At 35.9% G+C, this 25,536-nt stretch overlaps 1 protein-coding gene across 2 annotated transcripts in view; it reads left to right on the forward strand.

The window, feature by feature from the left end:
- The window catches only part of KLHL32 (kelch like family member 32), a 336,425-nt gene that overhangs the window by 179,060 nt on the left and 131,829 nt on the right, over positions 1-25,536 (forward strand). For both annotated transcript variants that reach the window (XM_007484347.2, XM_007484349.3), the window contains one exon: positions 23,279-23,377. In XM_007484347.2, the coding sequence (XP_007484409.1) occupies positions 23,279-23,377 (99 nt within the window). The remainder of the gene's footprint in view (positions 1-23,278; positions 23,378-25,536) is intronic.

The following is a 25,536-nucleotide window of genomic DNA, read 5'->3' on the forward strand; positions in this document are numbered from 1 at the left end:
TAAAATCAAAAATTATTTTGTTGCTCCACTATCTTGAATAAATATTAAAAACTTTGACTATTAAAAAATAACCACCCTACTCTCTTATCAGACAGTTTATTAATTCATGTCATACATCTATGTCATATAAGAATCTTTCACCATTTTCTGGGAAAAGAACCACTATTTTTTATACCTTTGGAGTAACTTTCATTTAATTATACATCACCACTCTTATTGATAAGTCAACCATGGTTCAAGGCAGGGAAAACATAATCCTTTAATTAATCACTTATGTCACCTGCAAAGTGATGCAGAGCACAAGAACTTTCTCATTAATTATAGTGCTTTCATGAAAATATCTTGCTAAGGCAGAATCAACTTTGAGGTTAGGCAAATCTATCATAATGATTACATCAAAGCCTTACTGAGTTCCTGTTACTAATTCTTTTGAACTTTTGTAGAAAGATTTCAAAAAATAATCTCCGTACCTTTTTATAGAATCATTAATAACAAGCTACAAAGGAACATAGAGTTCATCTAGTCCTACCCCTTCATTTTATAGATGAGGAAATTGAGGTCCAGGTTGGTGCACAGGTACTAAATGGCAGAGTTGTATTCTAACTCAGGACCTGTGTCTCCAAATCCATTGCTTATTCCACTCTACCACACGGTATCCCTATTGTTTGCTCTTTGGAAAATTTAGATTCTTATGATATGAAGACACTACTAGTCAGGCTGTGAGTCATCAAACCAATTATTAAGCAATTAGTATTAGCCAGGCACTATGGTAACTTCTGGGGAGATAAAAGAAGGCATATGCATGGCAATTTACAGATCTGATATTGTCATTGTCTTATAGGAATGGTATTAATTTAGCATTTTACTTACCATACATTTCATTTGAACAGTTAGATGGATTCCAAACAGATTGAATGACTATATCTCAATAGTTGTTCATTTATAGATCCATGTTGGCTTAAAGAGAAATCTTCAATGGAGAACTCTAGGGATTTATTCTTGGCCCTAAGCTGTTTCATGTATTTGTTAGTAAAACAGAAAATATATAAGGATTGATGCAAAGATTTTAAATAAAAATATTAGTAAGGAGGTTAAAATGGTATCTTGTGGAGATTATATACCATCTCTAAGGCAGATTTATACCAGGAATTCAATATAAAACTAGAAACTTAGTGCTTAATTAAGCATTTTAATTTTTAAGAATCAACAAAAAAATTTGAATATATCAAAGCATGCATTTTTAAAATAAAAAATAAGTACCATTTCAGGCTTTAAAAAAAACCCTAGGAAGGACATCTGGGTAGCTCAGTGGATTAAGAACCAGGTCTAGAGATGGGAGGTCCTAGGTTCAAATCTGCCTTCAGACATTTCCCAGCTGTGTGATCCTGGGCAAGTTACTTAACCCCCATTGCCTAGCCCTTACCACTCTTCTGCCTTGGAACCAATATACAGTATTGATTCCAAGACAGAAGGTAAGGGTTTATTTTTTTTAAAAAAACCCTAGGAAATATAAGAACAAATAAAATTATCCATAAAATGGCAATATGTGTGTGTGATCATTAGTAATAGCTATATGCAATGGAAATAAGCTGGAATCTTTTCCAGTGAAATCAGAGTGAAACAAAGATTTCATTATTATCATTTTACTTGACATAGTACAGTACTGGGAATTTTGTGAATAGCAGTAAACAAGAGAAAGAAATTGAGAGAATAAACATAGTTAAAGAAGAAGCAGAATGATCATTTTTTTTTTGAGGATGATATTGACCCTGTTAATTGAAGAAGAAATGAAAGAATGATTAGGTTCGTCAGATTTTCAGGACATAAAACAAATCCACACAAATAATTAGCCTTTCTGTATAATACCTATAAAACATAGCAGAAAAATATAGAAATAAAAGTCACACTTAAAATAACTATGACATGTATAAAATTTATAATAAAATATATTTTATTTATTAAATATATGAAATATGTTTGTAGCATTTATTAAAAATACTTCAAAGTCTATTTACAAAGACATACATATGAAACATATTATAATTAGAAAACACTATGTAGACTTCCGGGTAAACATGGTGTCAGTGAAGACACAGGACTCTTCCTTTCCTTATCACCTACCAATAAATACTACCTCAAAAGGTAAAAGAAAAAAACAAAAACAAATTCATATGAATGAAGGGACTCCACATTGGGGTGCAGCATTGAAGATATGTGGGATTTGAGTATTTCCACACTATAAGGGGGTGAAATAGCTTCTACCAAAGCACAAGCTGAATAGCCCTCCCCCACCCCACACATAATGCGATAGAGTCAGATACAGTGGGCTGGAATTAGTGAGTGAGCAAGGGGCACCTATGAAGCAAGCAAAGGGCACCTCTAGGTCCTTGGCAGCTGACTGAGACCACCAAGAACCTACCCCTGAGAGCGACTAGACTTGAGACACCAGCAGGCTGAAGAGTGCAGACCTTGAACCCAGAGATAGTGCAGGCAAGGGTGGGAAGCAAACCATAGAAACTACAAAAACTTGAGAGGTGACCTCCAGAAAAAAACTGTGCTCCTTAGCTCCATACACAGAGAGCCTTCCCTCCTCACTCAGACTTTTGACTGGAAAGGAAAGGAAAAGCCAGCCTAGTGATGGCAAATAATGCCCAGGAAAAAAGCCTCCCAAGACCAAGAGGAACAAGAAGAAGGGAATTGATGAACAAATAACTACATCCAAACCTTCCAAAAAGAATGGAAATTGGCCACAAACTCTTGAAGAATTTAAATTGGAGTTTATGAGAAAGATAGATGAATTCTGGGAAGAAAAGTGGGAACAAGTTCAAAAAGAAAATAACAGAATTCCCAACTGAAGACCAAAATTTAAATGGCTGGAAGCCATGAAAAGCAGGATAGACCAAACCGAAAAGGAAAATTAAAAGATTAAAGAGGAAAATCAAAAGATTAAAGCAGAAAATCAAGAGATTATAGCGAAAAACCAGTCTTTAAAGACCAGAATTGAGCAATTAAAAGTCAATGATCTCACAAAACAGCAAGAATTAATAAAGACAAAAGACTGACAAAATAGAAGGAAGCATAAAACATCTCACTGACAAGATGATAGATCATGAGAACCAGTCTTGAAGAGACAATTTGAGAATCAATGGTCTACCTGAAAATCCAGAAATAAACAGAAATCATACAAGAAGAAATTATCCAAGAAAACTGCCATGATGTACTTGAACAAGAGGGCAAAATAGACATTGAAAGAGTTCATACTGCACTGTATCCACTAAATCCTTAAAAGACAACACACAGGAATGTAATAGCCAAATTCAAGAGCTTCCAAGCTAAGGAGAAAATTTTATAAGAAACCAAAAAGAGACAATTCAACTATCAAGGAGCACCAATCAGGATTACATAAGATCTGGCAGCTTCCACACTAAAGGACCACAAGTCTTGGAATATGATATTCAGAAAGGCAAGAGAATTGGGTCTTCAACCAAGGATCACCTACCCATCAAACTGACTATATACTTCTAGGGGAAAGTATGAGCATTCAACAAAATAGAAGATTTCCAAGTATTTGTGAAGAAAAGACCAGAACTAAATGGAAAGATTGATAGCCAAACACAAAAATCAAGAGAAACATGAAAAGGTAAATAAGAAAGAGAGGGAAAAGGGGAAAATATTTTTTATTTAAATTTTCTTCTTTAAGGGCTCCAATAAGATCTATTTTTTTATATTAATATATGGAAAAATGTTATTTGTAACTCTCAAAAATTATATTCAGTATTATAGAAATTAGAATAATCATTCATAGGTAGAGATTGAGGTAATAAGTGGTCTAAGATGATATGCAAAAAAAGAAAAAGGGAGGGGGGAATAAAAGATGGCACCAAGAAAAACGTGAAAGAATAAGATAAATAGGATAATCTATATCACACAAAGAGGCACATGAGAGAGGAGGGGAAGAATACTATTATAAGAAGGAGAGGAAGAGAGTGCTAATAGGAAATACTTAAACCTCACTCTCAGTGAAATCAGTTCTGAGAGGGAAGAGCATCTAGATCCATTGGGGTAGCAAATTCTATCTTACTCTACAGGGAAAGAGTAAGAGAAGGGAAAAACCAAGGGGGGGGGGAGTGGAGCAGGGAGTATAAAAAGGGAGGGAAATAGAGGGGGGAGGAAACTTAACAGACCATCAAAAAATAACAAGAAGAGAACAAAAAGGGAGGTAGATGAAAGGGAAGTATAATAAGGGTAGGGGTTATGTGGACTGATTAAAAGTAAACAACTAGTTTAAAAGGACATAGTGAAAGAAGAAAGGACAGAACTAGGAGAGGATATCAAAATCTTGGGGAATACACGAGTGGCAAATCATAACTCTGAATGTGAATGGTATGAACTCACCCATAAAACAAAAGCAAATAGCAGAGAGGATTAGAAACCAAAATCCTACCATATGTTGTCTACAAGAAACACACATACGGAAGGTAAACACTCACAAGATAATGAATAAAGGCTGGAGCAAAATCTATAGAGCCTCAACTGAGAAAAGTAATCATGATATGTGACAAAGCCAAAATAAAAATAGATCTGATATAAAAGAGATAAGGAGGTAATTACATCCTGATAAAAGGCAATATAGACAATGAGGAAATATCAGTAATCAACATGTATGCACCAAATACTATAGCATCCCAATTTCTACAGGAGAAACTAGTGGAGGGAGTTGAAGGAGGAAATAGATAATAAAACTATACTAGTGGGAAACCTGAACTTCATTCTATCAAATCTAGATAAATCAAACAAACAAAAATAAATAAGAAAGAGGTAAGAGATATGAATGAAATCTTAGAAAAATTAGAGTTAAAAATATGTGTAGAAAAATAAATAGGGACAAAAAGGAATATACCCTCTTTTCACTAGCACATGGTACATTCACAAATACTGACCATGTACTAGGGCTTAAAAACATGGAGAAAAAGTACAAAAAAAGCAGAAATGATAAATGCAACCTTTTCAGATTATAATACAATGAAAATAATAACTAGTAAGGGTACATGGAGAGGCAAATCAAAAATTAATTGGAAATTAAACAATATGATTCTCCAAAATCAATTAAAGAACAAATTATTTAAACAATTAATTTCATTGAAGAAAATGACAATGATGAAACATCCTTTCAAAATCTATGTGATGCAGCCAAAGTCATACTCAGGGGGAAATTTATATCCTTGAGTTCATATATTAACAAATTAGGGAGGGCAGAGGTCAATGAATTTGACACACAAATCAAAAAACTTGAAAATGAACAAATTAAAAATCCTCGGATGAAAACTAAATTAGAGATCCTAAAATTAATGGAGAAATTAATAGAATTGAAAGTCAAAGAACTATTGAATTAATAAATAAGACTAGAACTGGTATTTTGTAAAAACAAATAAAATAGACAAATTACTGGCCAATCTAATAACGAAGGAAAGAAGAAAACCAAATTAACCAAATTATCATGGAAGAATTAACAGTATCATAGATGAAAAGGGAGACCTCATCTTTAAAAAAGAGGAAATTAAGGCAATCATTAAAAACTAATTTGCCCATTTACATGACAATAAATATGGCAATCTAGTTGATATGGATGAATATTTGCAAAAATATAGATTGCCTAGATTACCTCAGATGGTAAAAAAAAAAAAACAAAAATTAACAGAAGAAGAAATAGAATACTTAAATAATCCCATATCAGAAAAAGAAATTGAACACGCCATCAAAGAACTCCCTAAGAAAAAATCCCCAGGGCCATATCGATTTACAATTGAATTCTATCAAACATTCAAAGAACAACTAATCCCAATACAATACAAACTATTTTGGCAGAATAAGCAAAGAAGGAGTTCTACCAAATTCCTTTTATGATACAAATATGGTACTGATTCCAAAGTCAGGCAGGTCAAAAACAGGGAAAGAAAACTACAGACAAAGCTCCTTAATGAACATTGTGATAGAGACTGGCACTAGAGAAAAAGTGCCAGGCTGAAGAGTATGTGAAAATGATCACCTCGATGGGAGAAGGGTCCCAGGAGAGGATTAAGGATGAGGAGAAGACTCGGACTAGGAGAGCAGTGAGGGTCTCTCAGTCTTGAGAAACTGAAGAGAGAAGTTACAAAAAGACTTTCTCCTGAGGGTTACCCATTTTTCCTGCTGTTGACTGGAAATCTTTCCCCCCAACACTTCCTAATTGAAGGGACTTCTGAAGAGAAACCTGAGCAGATTTTACCTCAGCTCCTGTTGCCCAAGGGTGAGCCAACCTGACTTTTTCTCAGGGGTCTCAGGCTGCCAAGGCCTAAGGTCCCCCCAAACTCAAGGAGGGAGGGGAAAGGTTTTAGATAGAGACAGAGACCTCCTTTCCCATATTCCTTTTCTATTTTTCCCTGCCTGTTATTCCTTTTGTATTGCCTGATTGAGTTGACATTAAAAGTTTTCTGTTCCCCAAGCTAAGTGTGAGTGAACAAATCAAGGGGAGGAGACCCTTTGGTCTCAAGTAGTGGGGGGGGGGGACAAGAGGGACAAGAGTGATTTGAGGAAAGTAGCTTTAGCTAAGGAGGGAAGGCAGAATGGGGAAAATCTCCAAACCCTCTCTCCTCTCTCTGAGCCAATACGTTACATCTGCTGTCTCCCCTGAACCCCACTTTGAGAAGGGGGTTATCCTCTCTTTCCCCCTCTCTATTCCAAAAGTCCCAGCTTCCCTCAGGGTACAAAACTCCCCTCTTTTATCCATTTTTAATACAACATAGATGCAAAAATTGTAATTAGAATACCAGCAAAAAGACTATAGCAACTGATTTCAAGGGTTATTCATTATGATCAGGTAGGATTCATACTAGCAATGCAAGGATGGTTCACTATTAGGAAAACCATCCAAATAATTGACAATATCAACAAGCAAACCAACAAAAATCACATGTTTATCTCAATAGATACTCATTCCTATTGAAAACACTAGAAAGCATAGAAATAAAAGGGTCTTTCCTAAAAATAATAAACAGTATATATCTAAAACCATCAGCAAATATCATCTGCAATAGAAGCCTTCCTAATAAGATCAGGAGTGAAACAAGGATGCCCATTATTACCTCTATTATTTAACATTGTACTAGAAACACTGGCAGTAGCAATTAGGGAAGAAAAAGAAATTGAAGCTATTAAAATAGGCAATTATGAGAACAAGCTATCACTCTTTGCAGATAATATGATGGTCTACTTAAAGAATTCCAGAGAATCAACTAAAAAGCTAGTGGAAATAACAACTTTAGCAAAGTTGCAAGATACAAAATAAACCCACATAAATCATCAGCATTTCTATATATCTTCAACACATCTCAGCATCTCAGCAGCAAGAGTTAGAAAGAGAAATTCCATTTAAAATCACCCTAAACAATATAAAATATTTGGGAATCTATCTGCCTAGACAAACACAGGAACTATATAAACACAATTACAAAACATTTTCCACACAATTAAAACTAGATCTAAATAATTTTAAAACTTTTATTGGTTATGGGTAGGATGAGCTAACATAATAAAAATGACAATCCTACACAAAATAATTTACTTATTTAGTGCCATACCCATCAAACTACCAAGAAACTTTTTTACTGAATTAGAAAAAACATAACAAAGTTCATTTGGAAGAACAAAAGATTAAGGATATCCAGGGAAATAATGGGAAAAAATGCAAAGAAAGGTGGTCTAGCTTTATCAGATCTTAAACTATAGTGTAAAGCATTTGTCATCAAAACAACGTGGTACTGACTAAGAGACAGAAAGGAGGTTCAGTGGAATAGACTTGAGGTAAGTGACATCAGTAAGACAGTCTATGATAAACTCAAAGATCCCAGCTTTGGGGACAAAAATCCACTATTTCATAAAAACTGCTTGGAAAATTAGAAGACAGTATGGGAGAGATTAGGTTTGGATCAACATGTCACACCCTACACCAAGATAAACTCAGAATGGGTGAGTGATTTGAATGTAAAGAAGGAAACTATAAGTAAATTACGCGAACACAGAATATTATACTTGTCAGATCTTTGGGAAAGGAAAGATTTTAAGTCCACGCAAGAGTTAGAAAAAATTACAAAACATAAATTAAATAATTTTCGTTACATCAAATTAAAAAGGTTTTATACAAACAAAACCAATGTAACCAAAATCAGAAGGGAAGCAACAAATTGGGGGAAAATCTTCATAACAAAAACCTCTGACAAAGGTCTAATTACTCAAATTTATAGAAGTACATCTATTGTACATAAAAATCAAGCCATTCCCCAATTGATAAATGGGCAAGGGAGATGAATAGTCAATTTTCAGATAAAGAAATCAAAACTATCAATAAGCACATGAAAAAGTGTTCTAAATGTCTTATAATCAGAGAAATGCAAATCAAAACAACTATGAGGTTGTTTACCTGGGACGCCTAGCAGATTGGCTAACATGACAGTAAAGGAAAGTAGTGAATGTTGGAAGGGATATGGCAAAATTGGGACATTAATGGATTGCTGGTGTGTTGTGAATTGATTCAACCATTCTGGAAGGCAATTTGGAACTATGCCAAAGGGTTTTTAAAGACTGTCTGCCCTTTGATCCATCCATAGCACTGCTGGGTTTGTACCCCAAAGAGATAATAAGGGAAAAGGCTTGTATAAGAATATTCATAGCTGCCCTTCAGTTGGGGAATGGCTGAACAAATTGAGATATCTGTTGGTGTTGGAATACTATTGTGCTCAAAGGAATAATAAACTGGAGGAATTCCATGTGAACTGGAATGACCTTCAGGAATTGATGCAGAGTGAAAGGAGCAGAACCAGGAGAACATTGTACACAGAGACTGATACACTGTGGTACAATTGAATATAACAGACTTCTCCATTAGTGGCAATGCAATAATCCTGAACAATTCGGAGGGATCTATGAGAATGAACACTATCCACATTCAGAGGAAAAACTGTGGGAGTAGAAACAGAAGAAAAACAACTGCTTGACCACATGGGTCGATGGGTATATGATTGGGGATGTAGTCTCTAAATGATCATCCTAGTGCAAAAATAACAATATGGAAATATGTTTTGATCAAGGACACATGTAAAACCCAGTGGAATTGTGCACCAGCTCTGGGAGGATGTGGAGAGGGGTAAGGTAAAGAACATGATTCATGTAACCAGGGGAAAATATTCCAAATTGACTAATAACTAATGAAAAAATAAAGAAATAAAAGAAAACACTATGTAGAGAAATATGGATGTAAATAATTGGGAAATATATTGATTGTGTCTATGTAGGCCAAGTCAAAATAGTAAATATAACAATACTACCTAAATTAATTTATTTGTTCAATGTCATACTAATCAAGTCTCCAAAAGTTTATATTAAAACTAGGAACATTACCAAAAGTCATATGAGGGAAAGTGCCAAGATTATCAAGCAAATAATAAGAAAAAATAGAAATAGAAACTATTGTGTAAATCAGTAAAAGCAATTTGGTTCCTATTAAAAGAATCTCTTCTAGAGATTGGGTATACAATATATAGAATTAAATTAATCTAGTGCCTTAATATTTCATAAATACAAAGAAACCCTTAACTGCTATAAGCACTTAGTATTTGACAAAAAACTGTTTGAAAAAAATGAACTATACCATGGAAGAAATTAGAATTAGGACACCACCTCACAATACATACCAAGTAGCTCATAGGGATTTGTGACATATTTTAAAGATCATATCATAAACAAATTAGAGAAAAATTATAACCAGTTTGTGATTAATGTGAGTTCAAAAAACATAAAATTCAATTTAGTTACAATTATAAAATGGTAGCAGATAGCATTTAATATGAGCCAAAATGTAACTGCATGAAGCTAGTTAGTTGAAAGTTTCTGAATGATGCTGTCAGTCTTCACTTGCCCAATATTATGTTTTTGCAATTTGCTTCTGAGTACCATATTACTAAGAATTGTGCTCATTTTTTAATGTTTTTAACAAAATGGGCAAAAGGAAGAATACTACAAATTACAATACTGGCAGTGTGAAAAAGAAGAGAAAAAGAAAAAAAATTATATTTGAATTACTGAAATGAACATAGTCTTAGCAACTGAAATGTTAGAATGTTAGATGTTAGAATGCGTGAGTCTATGATATAGAATGTCACAAAACATGTAGGCAAAATAAAACCAAAGGACAAGTTGCATCAGTGATTTTGTATTTTGCAATAACTTCAAGATATAAAAGTGTTACATCTATATGACTTGAAGGTTACAATGAAAAAATTCATTTCTCTTAGCAGAGAAGCAGACAGAGCTTTAAGTTCGTATTTAAGGCAGTGAAAGAAAATGAAGAGACATTTATTGCAAGCATTGTTGTTTGATTGCTTTAAAAATTGAGTTTAGTTAGTGTTAAAATTATTAGAGGTGATCAGTGTAGAAGTGGAAAGGAAACAAGACTGACAGTTGGTGGGGGAAGGGGCAACTGGGAGTGGCAGTTGGGTCTTGTGACTAGCACTTCCTTCCTGCCAGACTTTACTTCCTTCCTGGTGTTGGAGGAGGGAGGAACTTGTTCAGCCCAGTCTGGAGTGGCAAGCCTCTTCTTGGTTCAGCCTGAAGCTTCAGGCCCAATCACTTCTGAAGATTAGAACTGTTCTTGTTTGCTTTCTGTCTACTGCTAAGATTCTGAAATTGACAAAACTAGCACTGAAGAAGGGAGTGGGAGAAACCCTCCACCAGCCTGTGGGGCCTGGCTTCAGCTCCAAAAGCTGAGGAAGACTCCAACCTTATTTAGGGTCCTCCCTTGTCCCTCCTTCCTGATATCTCTCCAATCCCAATTGGTTATTAAACTTGATATTATTTGAACTCACAGTCAAATAAATGGACTATCTTTTCTGTGCATAGAGGGAGCTGAACATCAGTTCAGTCATTCAATGACAAACAGTCCTTATTGGACCCCTGCTGCTTTCTCTCGGCAGGGGGCATCTCTCTCCTTTGCTTCACCAAGCAATATTCCCTCTCTCCCCTCAACTTCTCCATTCCCTACTACAGACCTCCCATTATCCCCATTTTTCCAATCCCCCATCTCTTTTACCAATAAAAATTACAGCTTTTGGCAGAGGCAGCTAGGTTTTCCAACCTATTTTGTCAAGAATTTGGGGAAAAGAAGGCAATTGGAGTTGTCAGAGAAGTTTCAGAAAAATCGGGCCTGCGTACATTTAAAAAACCTGTGTGACAGTGAAAAGTAACCATTTTGAGAGCAGTGTTGAGTGCAACTAATCTGCCTAGTGATACCACACCCAAGAGAAACTATTCCTCCTGAAGGGAGGAGGTGACTCTTAAAGGACCAGTCTTAAAAACATTTTTTCTGTTGCAAAAGGTTTTTCAAGATACAAGACAGCAAAGATACTATTACTTGCCATGGGTTATGCCCCTTCCCCCACCAACTGTCAGTCTTGTTTCCTTTCTACATAGATGAGGACATGGCTGCTAAATATCCTGGTTTGAAGAAAATCATAGAAGGTGAATACCCTGATCAACAATTTTTTTTCCTTTTTTTAAAAATCCTTACTTTCCATCTTGGTACCAAGGCAGAAGAGTGGTAAGGGCTAGGCAATGGTGGTTAAGTGACTTGCCCAGGATCACACAGCTAAGAAGTGTCCAAGGCCAATTTTGAATCCAGGACCTCCCATCTCTGGGCCTGGCACTCAATTCACTGCCATCTAGGTGCCCCCCTGATCAACAAATTTTTAATGTGCGTGTAATAGGCATGTTCTCAAAAAGAGTGCCTTCTAAAACTTATATTTCTAAAAAAGAAAATTTTCATTGTGGATTTAAAGTATCTCAGGATCAACTAAAATCTTTATTGGAAGGTAATGGAGAAAGAGATTTTAAATGAGAGCCAATCCTTATTTATTGGCTTATAATTAAATATATAAATAATATTACTATATAATTATTAGATTATATAATTATAATATTAAATATATTAATAATGTGACTACATTAAATTGTTAAGTATATTATTTATAAATATATAAATTTATAAATTAGTATCTAAATAAATGAATGAATGTATAAATAAAAATTATTATTTTTATTTATTCAAAACCCTTGTACATTGAGAGGCTGAAATCAATGATCTCTTCCACTTCTTTGATGGATAAATAAGAAAGCCTGGGTGACTAAAATTGTTTTCAAAGATTGGTTTTTAAGTTATTGATCTCAGCTATTGAATGATATTGCTAAGACAACAACATCCTATTTAGAGAATTATTAATTTTAGGTAATGCCCCAGGTCATCCAACTGTACTTGGTTTTTTGAGAATATGAGCATGCAAATTCACTAAGAAGTAGATAAAATTTCTGTATTTATCAGCCTATACATAAAGATTTAAAGAAAGAGAAGATAATTCAAATTATGCTGCCTAAAATACTTTAAATGAGAACCATGCTTTAGTTATATTATCAATATAGGTTTATTTTTAGTTATGACATTTTGTTTTCTATACTTTATATAACTTTATGTAGCTACTATAGTTTTCTATAACTACACTTATTTTGTAATTAAATTGAATAAGGAAAAATCCTTTTTCTTATCCTTGGCTATTGCATCTCTTTAATAAGTGGGTGAATTTTATTTTAAAATATTTTTGCTTCTATATTTCCTATGCATTGGAATCGATGATCATATTTTATATGTAATTGTAACTTTGAATATTGCAAATTCAAATAATACTACTACTTCATGGGATTCATTATTTGCACTAATCAGGACCTAGCTATCCCTATTATACTGTTGGAAAGAATAAAAATTCATGATAAAGGATAGAGAGGATCACAGAAAATAAAATAGATAATTTTGATATTATAAGGTTAATGTTGTAAGCAAATGGATCCAATAAAACTAAGATTAAAAAGGAAACAACTAATTGTGAGATAATACACATTGCAGAAAGTTTCTCTAGTAAAAGACTCATTTCTAAGATAAAGAATAGATTAATTTATATATGCATACATATATGCACATATACATATACAAATATATATGTAATTTCCCATTTGGTAAATGGTCTGTGGTTATGAAAAAACAGCTCTTAAATAAAGAAATCTGGGTTATATAAACCACGAGAAAAAAATGATCCCAAATCACTATTAATTAGAGAAATGTAAATTAAACCATTTCTGGGATAATACTTCATACTCATTAAATTATCAAGTAGTAGTAGTGGTAGTCTCTCGGTGATCGAGAATGACTATTGTCTTTGTGCAGTTTCATCTACGGTGTACCGTCATGTGGCTTTGGAGTCCAAAGGCTGAGGCGCAAATTTTGTGGTACATGGTGCATGGGACTTCAGTTGTTACGGGACGTGCGGTTGTGGCCTGATATCGGCGTTCATGCGCAGCGGCAAGATGTCGACGTCGCTCATCTTCAAAGGTGGTGGCAGCATGGTTAATGTGGGTTCACCAGCTGCTTCTGTCAGAGGCAGCGAGTTCTAGTTGCTTTGGTGTAATGCCAGCCCACTTCAAGTTGGACTTTAGCTGATCCTTGAATCTTTCTTTGGTCGGCCTTGTTTCCTGAGTCCAGCTGACAGTTTACCATAGAATACCTGTCTTGGTATTCGCTGTGGGTCCATGCGGATGACGTGTCCAGACCATCGTAGCTGGGTTTGGAGGACCATGACTTCGATGCTGGTGGAGTTGGCTCTGTCGAGGACTTCCTGATTGGTGATTCGGTCCTGCCATCGGATCCTCATGATTGACCGGAGAGAGCATTGGTGGAATTGCGCCAGCTGTTTCATGTGCTTCCGGTACAGTGTCCATGTCTCGCAACCATACAGGAGCAAGCTGAGGATCACTGCATTGTACACTTTGAGCTTCGTCGCAGTGCTTACACTACTGTGTTGGAGGACTTTGCAGCACAGCCTCCCGAGTGCCTGGCTGGCCTTTTGGATCCTGGCATTGATCTCATGGTCTAGGGACTCCTCGTTGGCGATGGTGCTGCTCAGGTACTTGAAAGTGTTGACTTTAGAAAGCTGCATGCTGTCGATTGTAATGCACGGCTGGTTAGTTGGCCTCCCTGGTGCAGGTTGGAACAGCACCTCTGTTTTGCTGAGGCTGATAGTCAGGCCAAACAGTTTTGTTATGGTGGAGAACCAGTCCACAATGGTTTGGAGATGATTTTCTTGGTGGGCCATGAGAGCACAGTCATCTGCAAAGAGAGCTTCCAGGATGAGTCTCTCTGTTGTCTTTGTTTTTGCAGTCAGGAGGCAAAGGTCAAATAGTGAGCCATCCAGTCGTTATTTGATGTAGACGCCCAGGTCTAGATCCATCACAGCATGTCGTAATACTTGGGTGAAAAATAGGTTGAATAGTACCAGAGCGAGGACACAGCCTTGTTTCACGCCATTGGAGATGTTGAAGTGATTGGAAGTCTCTCCACCAGATAGGACTTCCCCTGTCATGTTGACATGAAAGAGCTGGATCAGTTTGACGAATTTTGCTGGGCAACCGAGCTTGCTGAGGATCACCCACAACGTGTCCCTGTTCACTGTGTCAAACGCCTTATCAAGTATTACCAAGAAAAAGGAAATACTGTAGCTTGTTTTTGTGGTGTCAAAAAACCTGAGACTAAAGGAATATTCATCTATTGAGGAATGACTGGATAAATTGTGGTATATGAAATTAAAAGAATACTCATAGTGGAAAAAAATGGGAAAACATTATTTCAAAGAAACCTAAAAAGGTTGCACCAGCTGATGTAAGTTAAGTAGACCCAGAAAAATAATTTGTATTGTAACATCAATATTATCAAAATGAACTATTTTTAAGGCTTTAAACTGATGTTCAATAGACTGTAAAGAGTGTAAACTGATGAAGAATGTAAAGAACTTGGAGGGCTAGAGGACAGAGTAGTGAACTCCACCTAAAATTTTCCTGTGTAAAGGGCAGAACCCAAATTCAGCAAGTCACTCCACTTTCTAATTGCAGCTCTGCTTGGTTGTTTGAACTCCATGGAACAAGATGCCCTTGTGTGGAGTATCCTGCTTTTCAGGTTCCTTTTTTGGGAGGTTTTCTTCCTCCCTATTAGATTATAAACTCCTTGAAGGCAAGGACAGTTTTTGTTTGTCTTATTTGTATCCCTAGTGTTTATCACAATGCTTTTCAGATAGCAGATTCTTAAATGTTTAGTGAACCGAAAAGAAAATTATGCAATAATAACAAAAATGATAAACTAGCAACTTTGAAGGCTTTAAAAATTTTGGTCAATTCAGTAACCATCTGTGATTCTGGAGGACTAATAATGAAACATGGTATCCACATCCTGACAGAGAGGTGATGCATTTAAGATGTTTTTCAACATGTTTTTTGATCCAGCCATTGAAAGAATTTGTTTTGCTCAATCATAAATATTTGTTATGAGGAATTTGTTTTTAGTTTTAAACAATGATGGCAGAAAAAAGCAAAAAATATATTTCATTTAATTTTAATAAAATGTAATCTTTAAAGGAATCATAGGGATTGAAGAGGTACAGGGGATTAGGAGTGTTTTGTAACAGGGATTATCCTTATATTTGTCCTTAGGTTTGTCCAATAGTTGTCCTTAGGTTTAACTCCCTCTATGTCCCCTGAAATGATAGTCCTCTTATCTGACTGTGGTTTTTTAAATAAAGATGACTTTTAATAACAAGTTTGGATTGGGGAGGTATCAGGGAAGAGGGATTTCCCTAGATTGGGTTTGAGTCTCTCTCAGCTTCTGAGCTGAGGCCAGGCCTCACAGGCTTGTGGAGGGTTTCTTTTATTCCTGTCTAAGTTAATCTGTGCTAGCTTTCTTAAATTCAAAGTCTTTAGCAGTAGACAGCAAGAGGAAGAAAAGGTTCTGACCTTCAGAGCTGGTTAGGCCTTTCTCTTCTGGCTGACAACCCTAAAGACCAACCTTACGGTTCAGACAACTCCCTTCAATCCCTTTGTTCAATGACATGGTCACAGGAATCTAGGTCGAGCGCACAGTTGGGAAAATAGGGAGTAGAGGCCCTTCTAACCAGAGACAGGGAGAGAGGCTCCTTCCAGTCTGAGGGCCAAGAAGAGAGAGCATCATGAGACCAACTGCCACTCCCAGTTGTCCCTCCCCCCACCAATTGTCATCCTTGTCAATATCTTCCCTCCAACATTCCAACTGCTGTTTGTTCCACCTGAGTGGGAGAAAGTCCAGAACTTGCTTCAGTTTTCCTTTCCACAATGTTCACAAATACTTGGAGACTACAGTTATGGAATGTTACAAATGCTTTTAGATAAGGTCATTGAATTGCTAATTTTCCTTAGTTAATTTACTTTGTTACACAAGATTTCTCACAGACTAGAGTAATGGAAATATTCAAGGTAAAATCAAAACATGTCAATAAAAATTTTTAAGTAAAAAAAGTAAACACAAAAGAAAGAAAAGATAGGGTACTTGTAGAATTCTCAGATGGTGTCAGACTAGGATAGCTGACACACTAGATGATTACTGACAGTTTCAGAAACATCTGACAGATTCGCCTTAATTTTTAAGTAAAAATTTTATTATGTTCAATGTACATTTCTACCTTTGCTTTTAGCTATCATTTCTCTAATAGGATGTGGGAGATGTGCCTACATGTGGGAAAACATTTGCCAAGATTAAAAACAAAAGATCAAAGTAGAATTATATGACAGCTAAAAAACCTAATATTATCCTAGGCTGAATTGAGAAATGCATTAGTGACCAGAAAGAGGAAGGTGATATTCCCTCCATACTCAAAGTGGAATACACTGTCCAGTTCTAGACACCACATCTTATGAAGTATGTTGATGAGCCAGACAGAGGAGGCCAATCATGATGGTGAGGGCGCTGAAGATCCTGTCCTATAAGAATCAGATGATTAAACTGGGCATGTTTTGTATGGAGGGGAAAAAATGTCTGGAAAAAAAATTCTTATGCTTTAGAGCTATCCAGAGAGTGGAATGGCTTACTTAGGAGTTAATGAACTTACCCTCACTGGAGATTTTCAATCAAAAACCTCATCAAGCAAAGGAAGTATATGTAGGCTTATCTTTGGAATCTGGTGTGTTAAGGTTACTTATTTCAGATCTCACAGGCAGTCATTTTCCATTTTGCCGCAGTGGTTCTTGTGAAAAAAAGGTGGTGAGTCTTGTCATCCATCAGGGCAGTTACAGAAAATTTGAGTCCTCACCCCAAAGTGTGTGATTTTTCAATGTTTATACATTCATCAATGGGTTACTTTCAAAAGATTCTCTTGCATTTTGTCTTCATTTGCTCCAAATGCATTTCCTAAATATTGTATTTTGAATTCTTTTCTTCTATAAAAGATTGCCCCTGCTACCACCTTTTTTATCCATTCTGTGAGACAGCTATTATCTACATTTGACCTTCTGTTTCTATTCTCAACCAGAAAGAAATCCTCAGGAAAATAATTAGGAATAATAAACATTCCATTGGCATCACATACATATTTGTATTACACAAGGGAGGAAAATATGTCTATCCAGCAATTTTTTTAAAATTTAGAACAGAATTACTAAAATTTATAATTAAAGTTTACAAAACACTTTTCTTGTATTATCTCATTGAAGACCTCATTGAAGATCATTTGATTTTCACCTCAACCCTGTGACATAGGTACTCTTATTATCAGCTCCATATTACAGATGAAGAAACAGTCTGAAAGGAGTTAAGTGCATTGCTCAGTGTCATACAGTTAGTAAATGTCTGAAGTAGGATTATAACCGAGATCACTTTAACTGCACGTCTAATATTCAGCCCATTGACCCCAGTTCATCTGAAAGCAAAATAAAAGAAACAATCTTAGCACTGCTTTTATTGAAAGTGACTGAGATTGGTCCTTACCTAAAGTGTCCTTTAAAGAAAGTCATGTTATAAATAAAGATCATAAGGGGGAAAAGCAAAGGACAAAGTAGAAAGAATGCTGAGTTTGGGTTCAAATCCCACCTCTAGAGCTATCAATGTTACCTCTGACAAATCACTTAGCTTTTATGGGCCTCAGTTTTCTCACCAGAAAAATGAGAAAGTTGGATTACATATCAGAGGTTCCTTCCAGTTCTTGATATCCATGATGCTGTGAGCTCATGATCCGTATGCATAATAGTTAACAGTATAAGCTTTGCATATTTTGCTTTTTTGAAAAACTTTGTCAGTGATTCTGCTTATTCCTTTTAATTTATTTCTTTAAGCAGAGTGATTGATATATGGCTAGTTCTTAATAATATTTGTTGCCTTGTCTTTTTTGCCAAATGCTTAAATTAAGAGAGTCTTACTTCTCTTCTTGCTTTCTAAAACAATTTTCTTAGACAATGAAGAATTGATGTAGGTAGGATTCTTTAAGGACCCTGTTTTTCCATGCTATTCTGACTTGGTGGACATAGTATTTGTAAGTCATTGATTTCATATGGAAGGGTGTGTGGCAAGATCAAGAATCCAATCTTGTATGATGGAAGATGCAACAAAAATAAGGAAATACATTTAGGATTTTACTATGTGTGTTTTTCATTTGTAGCAATACAGGAAGGAATAAGAGCTCTCTTTTATTTAGTATTACACACAAAAATCAAAGTCTTTTAAAATTAATATTTAATGACATTTCTTTTTTCTAGTTCAGTTATATTTTATTTTTCCCAATTTCTCACAAATACAATTATCAACATTCATTTTCCAGTGTTTTGAGTTGCAAATCTTTTTTCCTCCCTTACTTCCCTCCCCCTTTTTCTCAGATGGTAAGCAATTTGATATAGGTTATACAAATAACATTTCTCTTTAAAATATGTATTGAATTTTTTCATCACCTTTCATATCAAATATTCCCTTCTTTCTCTGCTACCCAGAGATCTATCCCCATTTTTGTTTTTCAGATGTTTCAATCATATCTGACCTTTTGTGACCCCATTTTGGATTTTCTTTGCAAAGATACTGGAATGATTTGCCATTTCCTTCTCCGGAGCATTTTATAGGTGAGGAAACTGAGAAAAATCACGGCTAAGGGACTTGCCCCAACCACATAGCTAATAAGTGTCTGAGGTCAGATTTGAACTGAGGAAGATGAACCTTCCTGACTCCAAGTCCAGCACTCTGTCCATTGCACCATCTAGTTGCCCTGTCCCCAGTTGCAAAGACCAAAAAATAGTTAAGGGCAGGGAAGGGAAGCAGTTAAGCAGATCTAATCAATATATTAGCTGAGTCTGAAGCAGTATTTCTCTCCCATAGTTGTGTGCCTCTGCAAAGAAAAGAAGAAAAGGTATAAAAAAAAAACTTTCTTCAAGGTAAAGCAGTAATGTTATCTCTAAAATTCATTTCAATAAAACTTAAGTATATTTTAAAAAGTAAAAGTTTGTTTCTTTTGCCATAAAACCAGGCCAGAGAGAACATTATACATACGAGAAAAAGAAAGCAGATGACGTGACTGATGTCCTTTAGTGCTTGATTGGATCTGCTATCCCATTGATGCTGGTACTCCCTCCAGTGGTACAAATCACAAACCATTCACTACTGTTCTTTCCATATGAATCTTGGCCATTTCTTCTTATAAATCCTCTCCAAAGACTCTGGCCCATGTTCTGAAAGATGACTTCTATATCTCTTCAGAATATCAGTACAGATTTTTGATCTGTTATTGTTTGTTCTTGCAATGTGACTTGCCCTCCTTTTCTGGTTATGCTCCTTTCTTCAGTGATCTATTTTAACATCACTTTTTGAAGACCCTTCATCCTAGGTAATGTGCCTTTTTATGCCCAATGTATCCAATTTTGATTCTAAAGATATGTGCTCTTATATGATTTGCAGCCATCTTGCATGAGCAGAAGGGAACAATGGTATTAAAATGGGTTTTTGTTTTAGGGGGAAATGGTCAGAGTTCTTGCAATTCCCCACATGCAATCTTGGCTGCTCCCTAATTCTTGTTTAATTTTGGGTCCAGGATTGTGTCTTTCCAAGATAAATATGCAGAAGGACTAGTATTTAAGTACTGCCTATAAAACTTAATAGTATTGTCAGCTAGTAGGAGTTCTTTACTCACTTAGTTTTTGATGTGTGAATTATAAGAATGACTATAGATATCATTTAAGAAATTCAGAAACATTTCTGGGTTTGATGCAATTAATGATCATGTGTCATCCACAAAGAGGAGTACCTAGAGGACTTCACTGTCTGCAAGGAATCCTACCTGAATTTGGACTCTTCCCTAGAAATCCTTGATGATAAGGATGAATACCTTTGGAGAATATACATCTTTCCAACCATGTTATGCCTTCATATCATATATGATATGCATGTATAGATGTATATATGTGTGTATATGTACATATATGTCATATTTCATATCAGTAATCAGAGAATATTGTTTCAGGATTATTGATTTAGAGCTGAAAGAGACTTTAGAGGCATCTAATTCAACTCTCACATTTTATAGATAAGAAAACTGAGGTCCAGACTACTCTAATGACTTGTCTAAAGATAGCAAATCCTACACCATGTGGGGGAAACTTGCGATCTGAACTCTTGACAATTCAGTGTTTTTTTTCCTACTCTTTGGTCATTGGAATAGGATGTCATATAAAGAGCACCGCCAATTAATATTTATAGATTATCTAAAATATTTTTTATGCATCCCTTTCCCCAACAATCTGCCCTTAACATTGCAGACACAGAAGGGGATGACTGAAGGCCAAGGACCATTTTTTGATTTTCTTTTTGTGGGCAAGTAATTCATCACCTAGAAGCTATCCTTTGTAATATATGACCAGAAGGAGGTCACATACACTGACACTGAGGAAGGAGAGAGAGAAGGATGTGACAGAGCTAAGGAAACGGAGAGAGATTGGTTCTCCCCTCTCTTCCCCTTGGGGAGGACAGCACAAATTGTCTTCCAGAGGGACAGAAAATGTTTCCTCAGAGATCAGGTTTGGAACATGGAAGTTAAGGACTGGAGGAAAAGGTCTTAGAGAGATGACGCACTGCTTCTTTTCTTGATCTTAGCTGTTGTAGAATGGCAGGGTAACTTTCCTGCCTCTGGATTTTCCCTATATCCCAATTCCACTCTTCCTTTTTGAGACCTGAATTACTCCTCAGTCCTAATCTGGAGCTAGCTCTCTTCCTTGGCAGGAAAGGTATGATTCTCCCCAAATCTTTAATCTCCTTCCTTGATGTTAGAAAGCAGATAGATCTGATCTAAAGGGATAACACTATTTTGGGGGGCTCAGAAGGCAGGGAGAATGAGGGTGTTGGGTGAGGAATCCCTATGACTGAACAACTGACTCCCCCCAATCCTAAGGGGTTCTGTTTGTCTGCTTGACCCTCCTTTTGGTCAGTTGTTGGTTTTGTCCTTCCTCCTTAGCTAATCTAGCTAAGATTTGAAGTCAAGGACAATTTGGGGGATATAGAGAAATCTTAGCAGAGGGCTTTCTATGAAGTCCCAGTCTACTTTTTTTTTGTCTTCAGCTGGGACCAGAGAGATTTAAGGGTCACTGGAAGGTAGTGTAAGATTTAAAATAAGTTGTAGCCTTAAACTGTGGCATTTAAAAGTGCGGAGAGACAAGGAAAAGCATTATGACCGCTCAAAATATGTTTTTCTACAGTGCCTTGTTTAAATCAAATATAAGGTGGTCTCCAGGGAATATATTCCCAATTATCAATATGCCCAAGTCAACTGGGTTTTATAGAGAATTTTAATTAATAATACAATGAGTAATCAAAGAAAGAGAGAAGGAGTAAGAAAGGAATAAGTATGAAGGGCCTCAAGCCAATATGGCCTAGACCTTAGTCTTAAGAGAGAAATCAGTCAGTTTTTTAACACTCACCACAAGATCTGTCTAAGCAAGGATTCTAGTGACACCAGGCCAGCATCATCTCAGCTGCTTTCACCAGCTCCCTCCTCCATCTGTTTCAGAATCAGTCCTTCCTCAATCTGAATGTTTCAGAATGACCTCCTCAATCTGAATGTTTCAGAATCACTTCAGCTCTTCTCTGAGCTCTCATTTTTAAGGGCAAAATCTCCTATGTCACCTCCCCTAAGTTCTTCCATCTAGCAATCACTGTAGATGTTTTCCAAAAGACAGCCCATTTTGAATTCACAGCTGAGTAGATTAATCTCTTTAGTAAGTCAGAAAAAAATGCTGCTATGTCGACTAATTTAATTAAGAGAAAACCTCTGAGTAAGTTTTCACCATTTAGGTCTAAGTAGTTTACAAGTTGCCTCACCTTTATAGGCACTTAGCATCCCATTGTGTCAATTCCAAAAATAGGCATGGCTCAAAGAACTCCTTTCCTCTTTAAGTATGGTTTTCAAGTACTTCCATTGTTTAGCAAGGAGTTTTCTGCCCTAAAGCATTCTTTAGTATGGGTGGAATAGAGGTCCTCCCATAGCAAGGAGTTTTCTCCCCTAAAGCAACCCCAAGTAGGGATGGGGTAGAGATCCTCCCATAGCAAGGAGTTTTTACATTCAAGTAGAGTTCTCACTATCTGGTAGGGAATTATTTCAAGTAGGGAATTGGATGATTCCTCAATGTGGAGTAAAATTTTTAACATTCATAAGTCTGTGAAATTTTAAGGTTTACAGTAGTCAATGTTCAGAGGTATCCTCTGTCTCAGAGGTCCTCTTTTCAGACCCTCCACTCCAGGAGAGCTCACAAGAAGAAGTGATCTGGCAGTTTCAACTTCCCCCCAGCTCCTCTGTTCCTTTCTGGAATTTTGAGTCTTCTTGCCCTTCCCCTGCTTGGGCTGTTCCTTTGCATTGCTGGATCTAATTTTCTCTCTTTTACACTTTGCATTGCTGGATCTGGTTTTCTCTCTTTTACACCTTCCAATAAAGAATGTTTCCATTATTAGCTAGAAAACTGATCTATAGACAACAGGCATAATCTGTGTCCATACTCAAATGGCAGAGCGTGAGTGACACTGATATATTCTGGAACTCATGATCATTATGCTTCTCAATAGTGATAGGTCATCTAAGTGTTTATGTTGTTCTTTAAAAAGTAACATACACATGCCTAAAAAGTAACAAATGGTAATTAATATAGACTTTCACAATCTAGAAATGGGATGAGGTTTAATTGCAATAAAGAGGCAGACACTGTTAATTCTCAGTTTTTTAATGTAAATATAAACAGAAGCCATCACTTCCCTTTTATGTATACATTAAGAGATAAAGGATTTATTTTCTAGCATGATTGATTTTTTCTTTTTTCTTAAAAAAAAAAAAAACAGATTCTGTTGGAGCCAGGAGTGATTCAAGATGTGTTGGCAGCTGGAAGTCATCTTCAGCTACTGGAACTCCTCAATTTATGTTCCCACTATCTCATCCAGGTATTCACTCATTTCATACCAATATGTCCTTTATGTCTTTTTTCTATGAAGGCTTGAGCAACATCTCTTCCATCACAGCTCTTTTGCAGGAATGGCAATATTATAGTTCTTTGGGAGATTTATGGCCCCTTATAAAAGGGATTCTTCTGTGGAATAAATTCTATGAAATGTGGGTGACTAGGGTTTTGTAACCTTTCACTCTGGCAGAAATTTTGGAACAGTAGAGCCCTATACCACTAAATGTCTGGATCTCTTTTAGTCAATATCTTGGGATCCTAGATTTACAACTGGAGCAGATCTGGCCTGTCCTCAAGTCCAACTTCATTATGTTAGAGAAAGCTGAGATTAATTGACTTGCCTAAGGTCACACAATTAGTGGCAGGGTAATTAGGGATTTGAACTCAAGTGCTTTGAGATAACCTAGTATTCTTTTCATTACATTAATTCTTTAAAGCACTTTCCTTAACTCTGTGATGTAGTTAGTTCAAGTATTCAGAATGTCATAGATATAGAGCTAGAAGGGACCTTAAAGGCTATATAGTCCAATTCTTCATTTGAGAAATTGGGAAACTGACCCAAAGAGAATCACAATACCCAGTAATAGCTAATAGCTAACATTTCATGGCACTTACTATGTACCAGGCATTGTGCTAGCACTTGGCATTTTTTAAATTCGATCTTCACAGTCATCCTGAAAGGAAGGTATTATCATTATTTCTATTTTACACATGGGGGAACTGAGGCAGCCTGTTAAGATCTGGTACTTGTCCCAAAAGAGCTTTTTAGACTACATGGGGAGGCAAAGAATAAGCATCTGAGAAAGGAAATAAAAATGTAATATTTAAAGAAAAGCTGAAAAGAGTAATAGGTCAAGGCAGAATTTGATTAAATGTCTAAAGAATGGTTCTGGCAATAACTAGTACCTTTCAAACCAGCTAAGTGACACAGTGGATCCCTAGATCTTGTTCTTAAAGGCAGGAAGGCCTGAGTTCAAATTTGAACTCAGATATTATCTGTATGACCTTGGGCAAGACATTTAACAAATATCTGCCTCAAATTTTGCACTTGTAAAATAGGAGTAATAATAGAGCCTACCTCATAGGGCTGTTATGAGGATCCAATAAGATAATATTTATAATTTTTTAATATTTTTAAATGAGATAATAGTTATAAATGTTTAGCATACCTCCTGGCTTGTAGGAGACATTTAATAAATGTGTTCCTTATATCTCCCTTTATCCATAATATCCATTTATTATACTATCCCTTTCCCCTTGGTTCAGATGAAGAAATATCAACAAACATTTGTGGTGAATGTTTAAAAATATTACATAATATTACTACACCAAGATACTTTTATTTCTTTAAGTAATATTATAAAAATATCTCATAACAGCTGAGATATTAATGATTCCCTTTTATAAAGTAGATTAGATTACTAAAAACATGTGGGAAGAGATTTTAGGGACAATTTTTTTTTAATGGAAGGATAAAAAAACTAAAACCAAATTTTAAAAAACCTAAAATCTAGAGACATTAAATGACTTGACCAGGATCACAAAGCAAAAGAAGTAGCAGAGGGATTTTAGAACTTGAGGTCTCCAGTTTCAGTCCATTGTTGTCTAGGTTTCCACTCTGTAAGAGGGGCCACAGGAGAGTATGTTCCAAGCAAGTGAAGTGAATATTCCAAGTGAAGGCTTTCCTTGGCAGAATGGGTAAATGAGAAGAGTTTGTTCCAGTGACCATGAAGGTGGCTGAAATGGACACCATGAAGTGCTTAGAGCTTGGTCAGACATCAGAGATGCCAAGGTCATCCACTGCATCCCTGGACACCACCAGTCACCTTGACTTTTATCTTGCCTCTAGACTTCCATGACCCTGGAAGAGAGGGTGAGGCTGACAACCATGGGCAGCTCTGTCTCACTTCTAATTTACGCTTGAGTCAAGACATCACTCTGTGATGCCATAGGTCCTCTTCAAAATGAAATTCAGAGAACAAAATAAGAGGCATTAAATTGTCTTTCTGAGTAAGATAAGCACAAGAACACAACTGGAGGTCATGAAGTGAAATAACATGAAAAAGTCAAATAAGTAGATTTAATTAAAATATATTAATATTTTAAAATTGTTCTGCCATATTTAACTTAGCATTTAATTTT

This window comes from Monodelphis domestica, chromosome 2 (genome assembly GCF_027887165.1).
Source record: "Monodelphis domestica isolate mMonDom1 chromosome 2, mMonDom1.pri, whole genome shotgun sequence".
NCBI lineage: Eukaryota > Metazoa > Chordata > Mammalia > Didelphimorphia > Didelphidae > Monodelphis > Monodelphis domestica.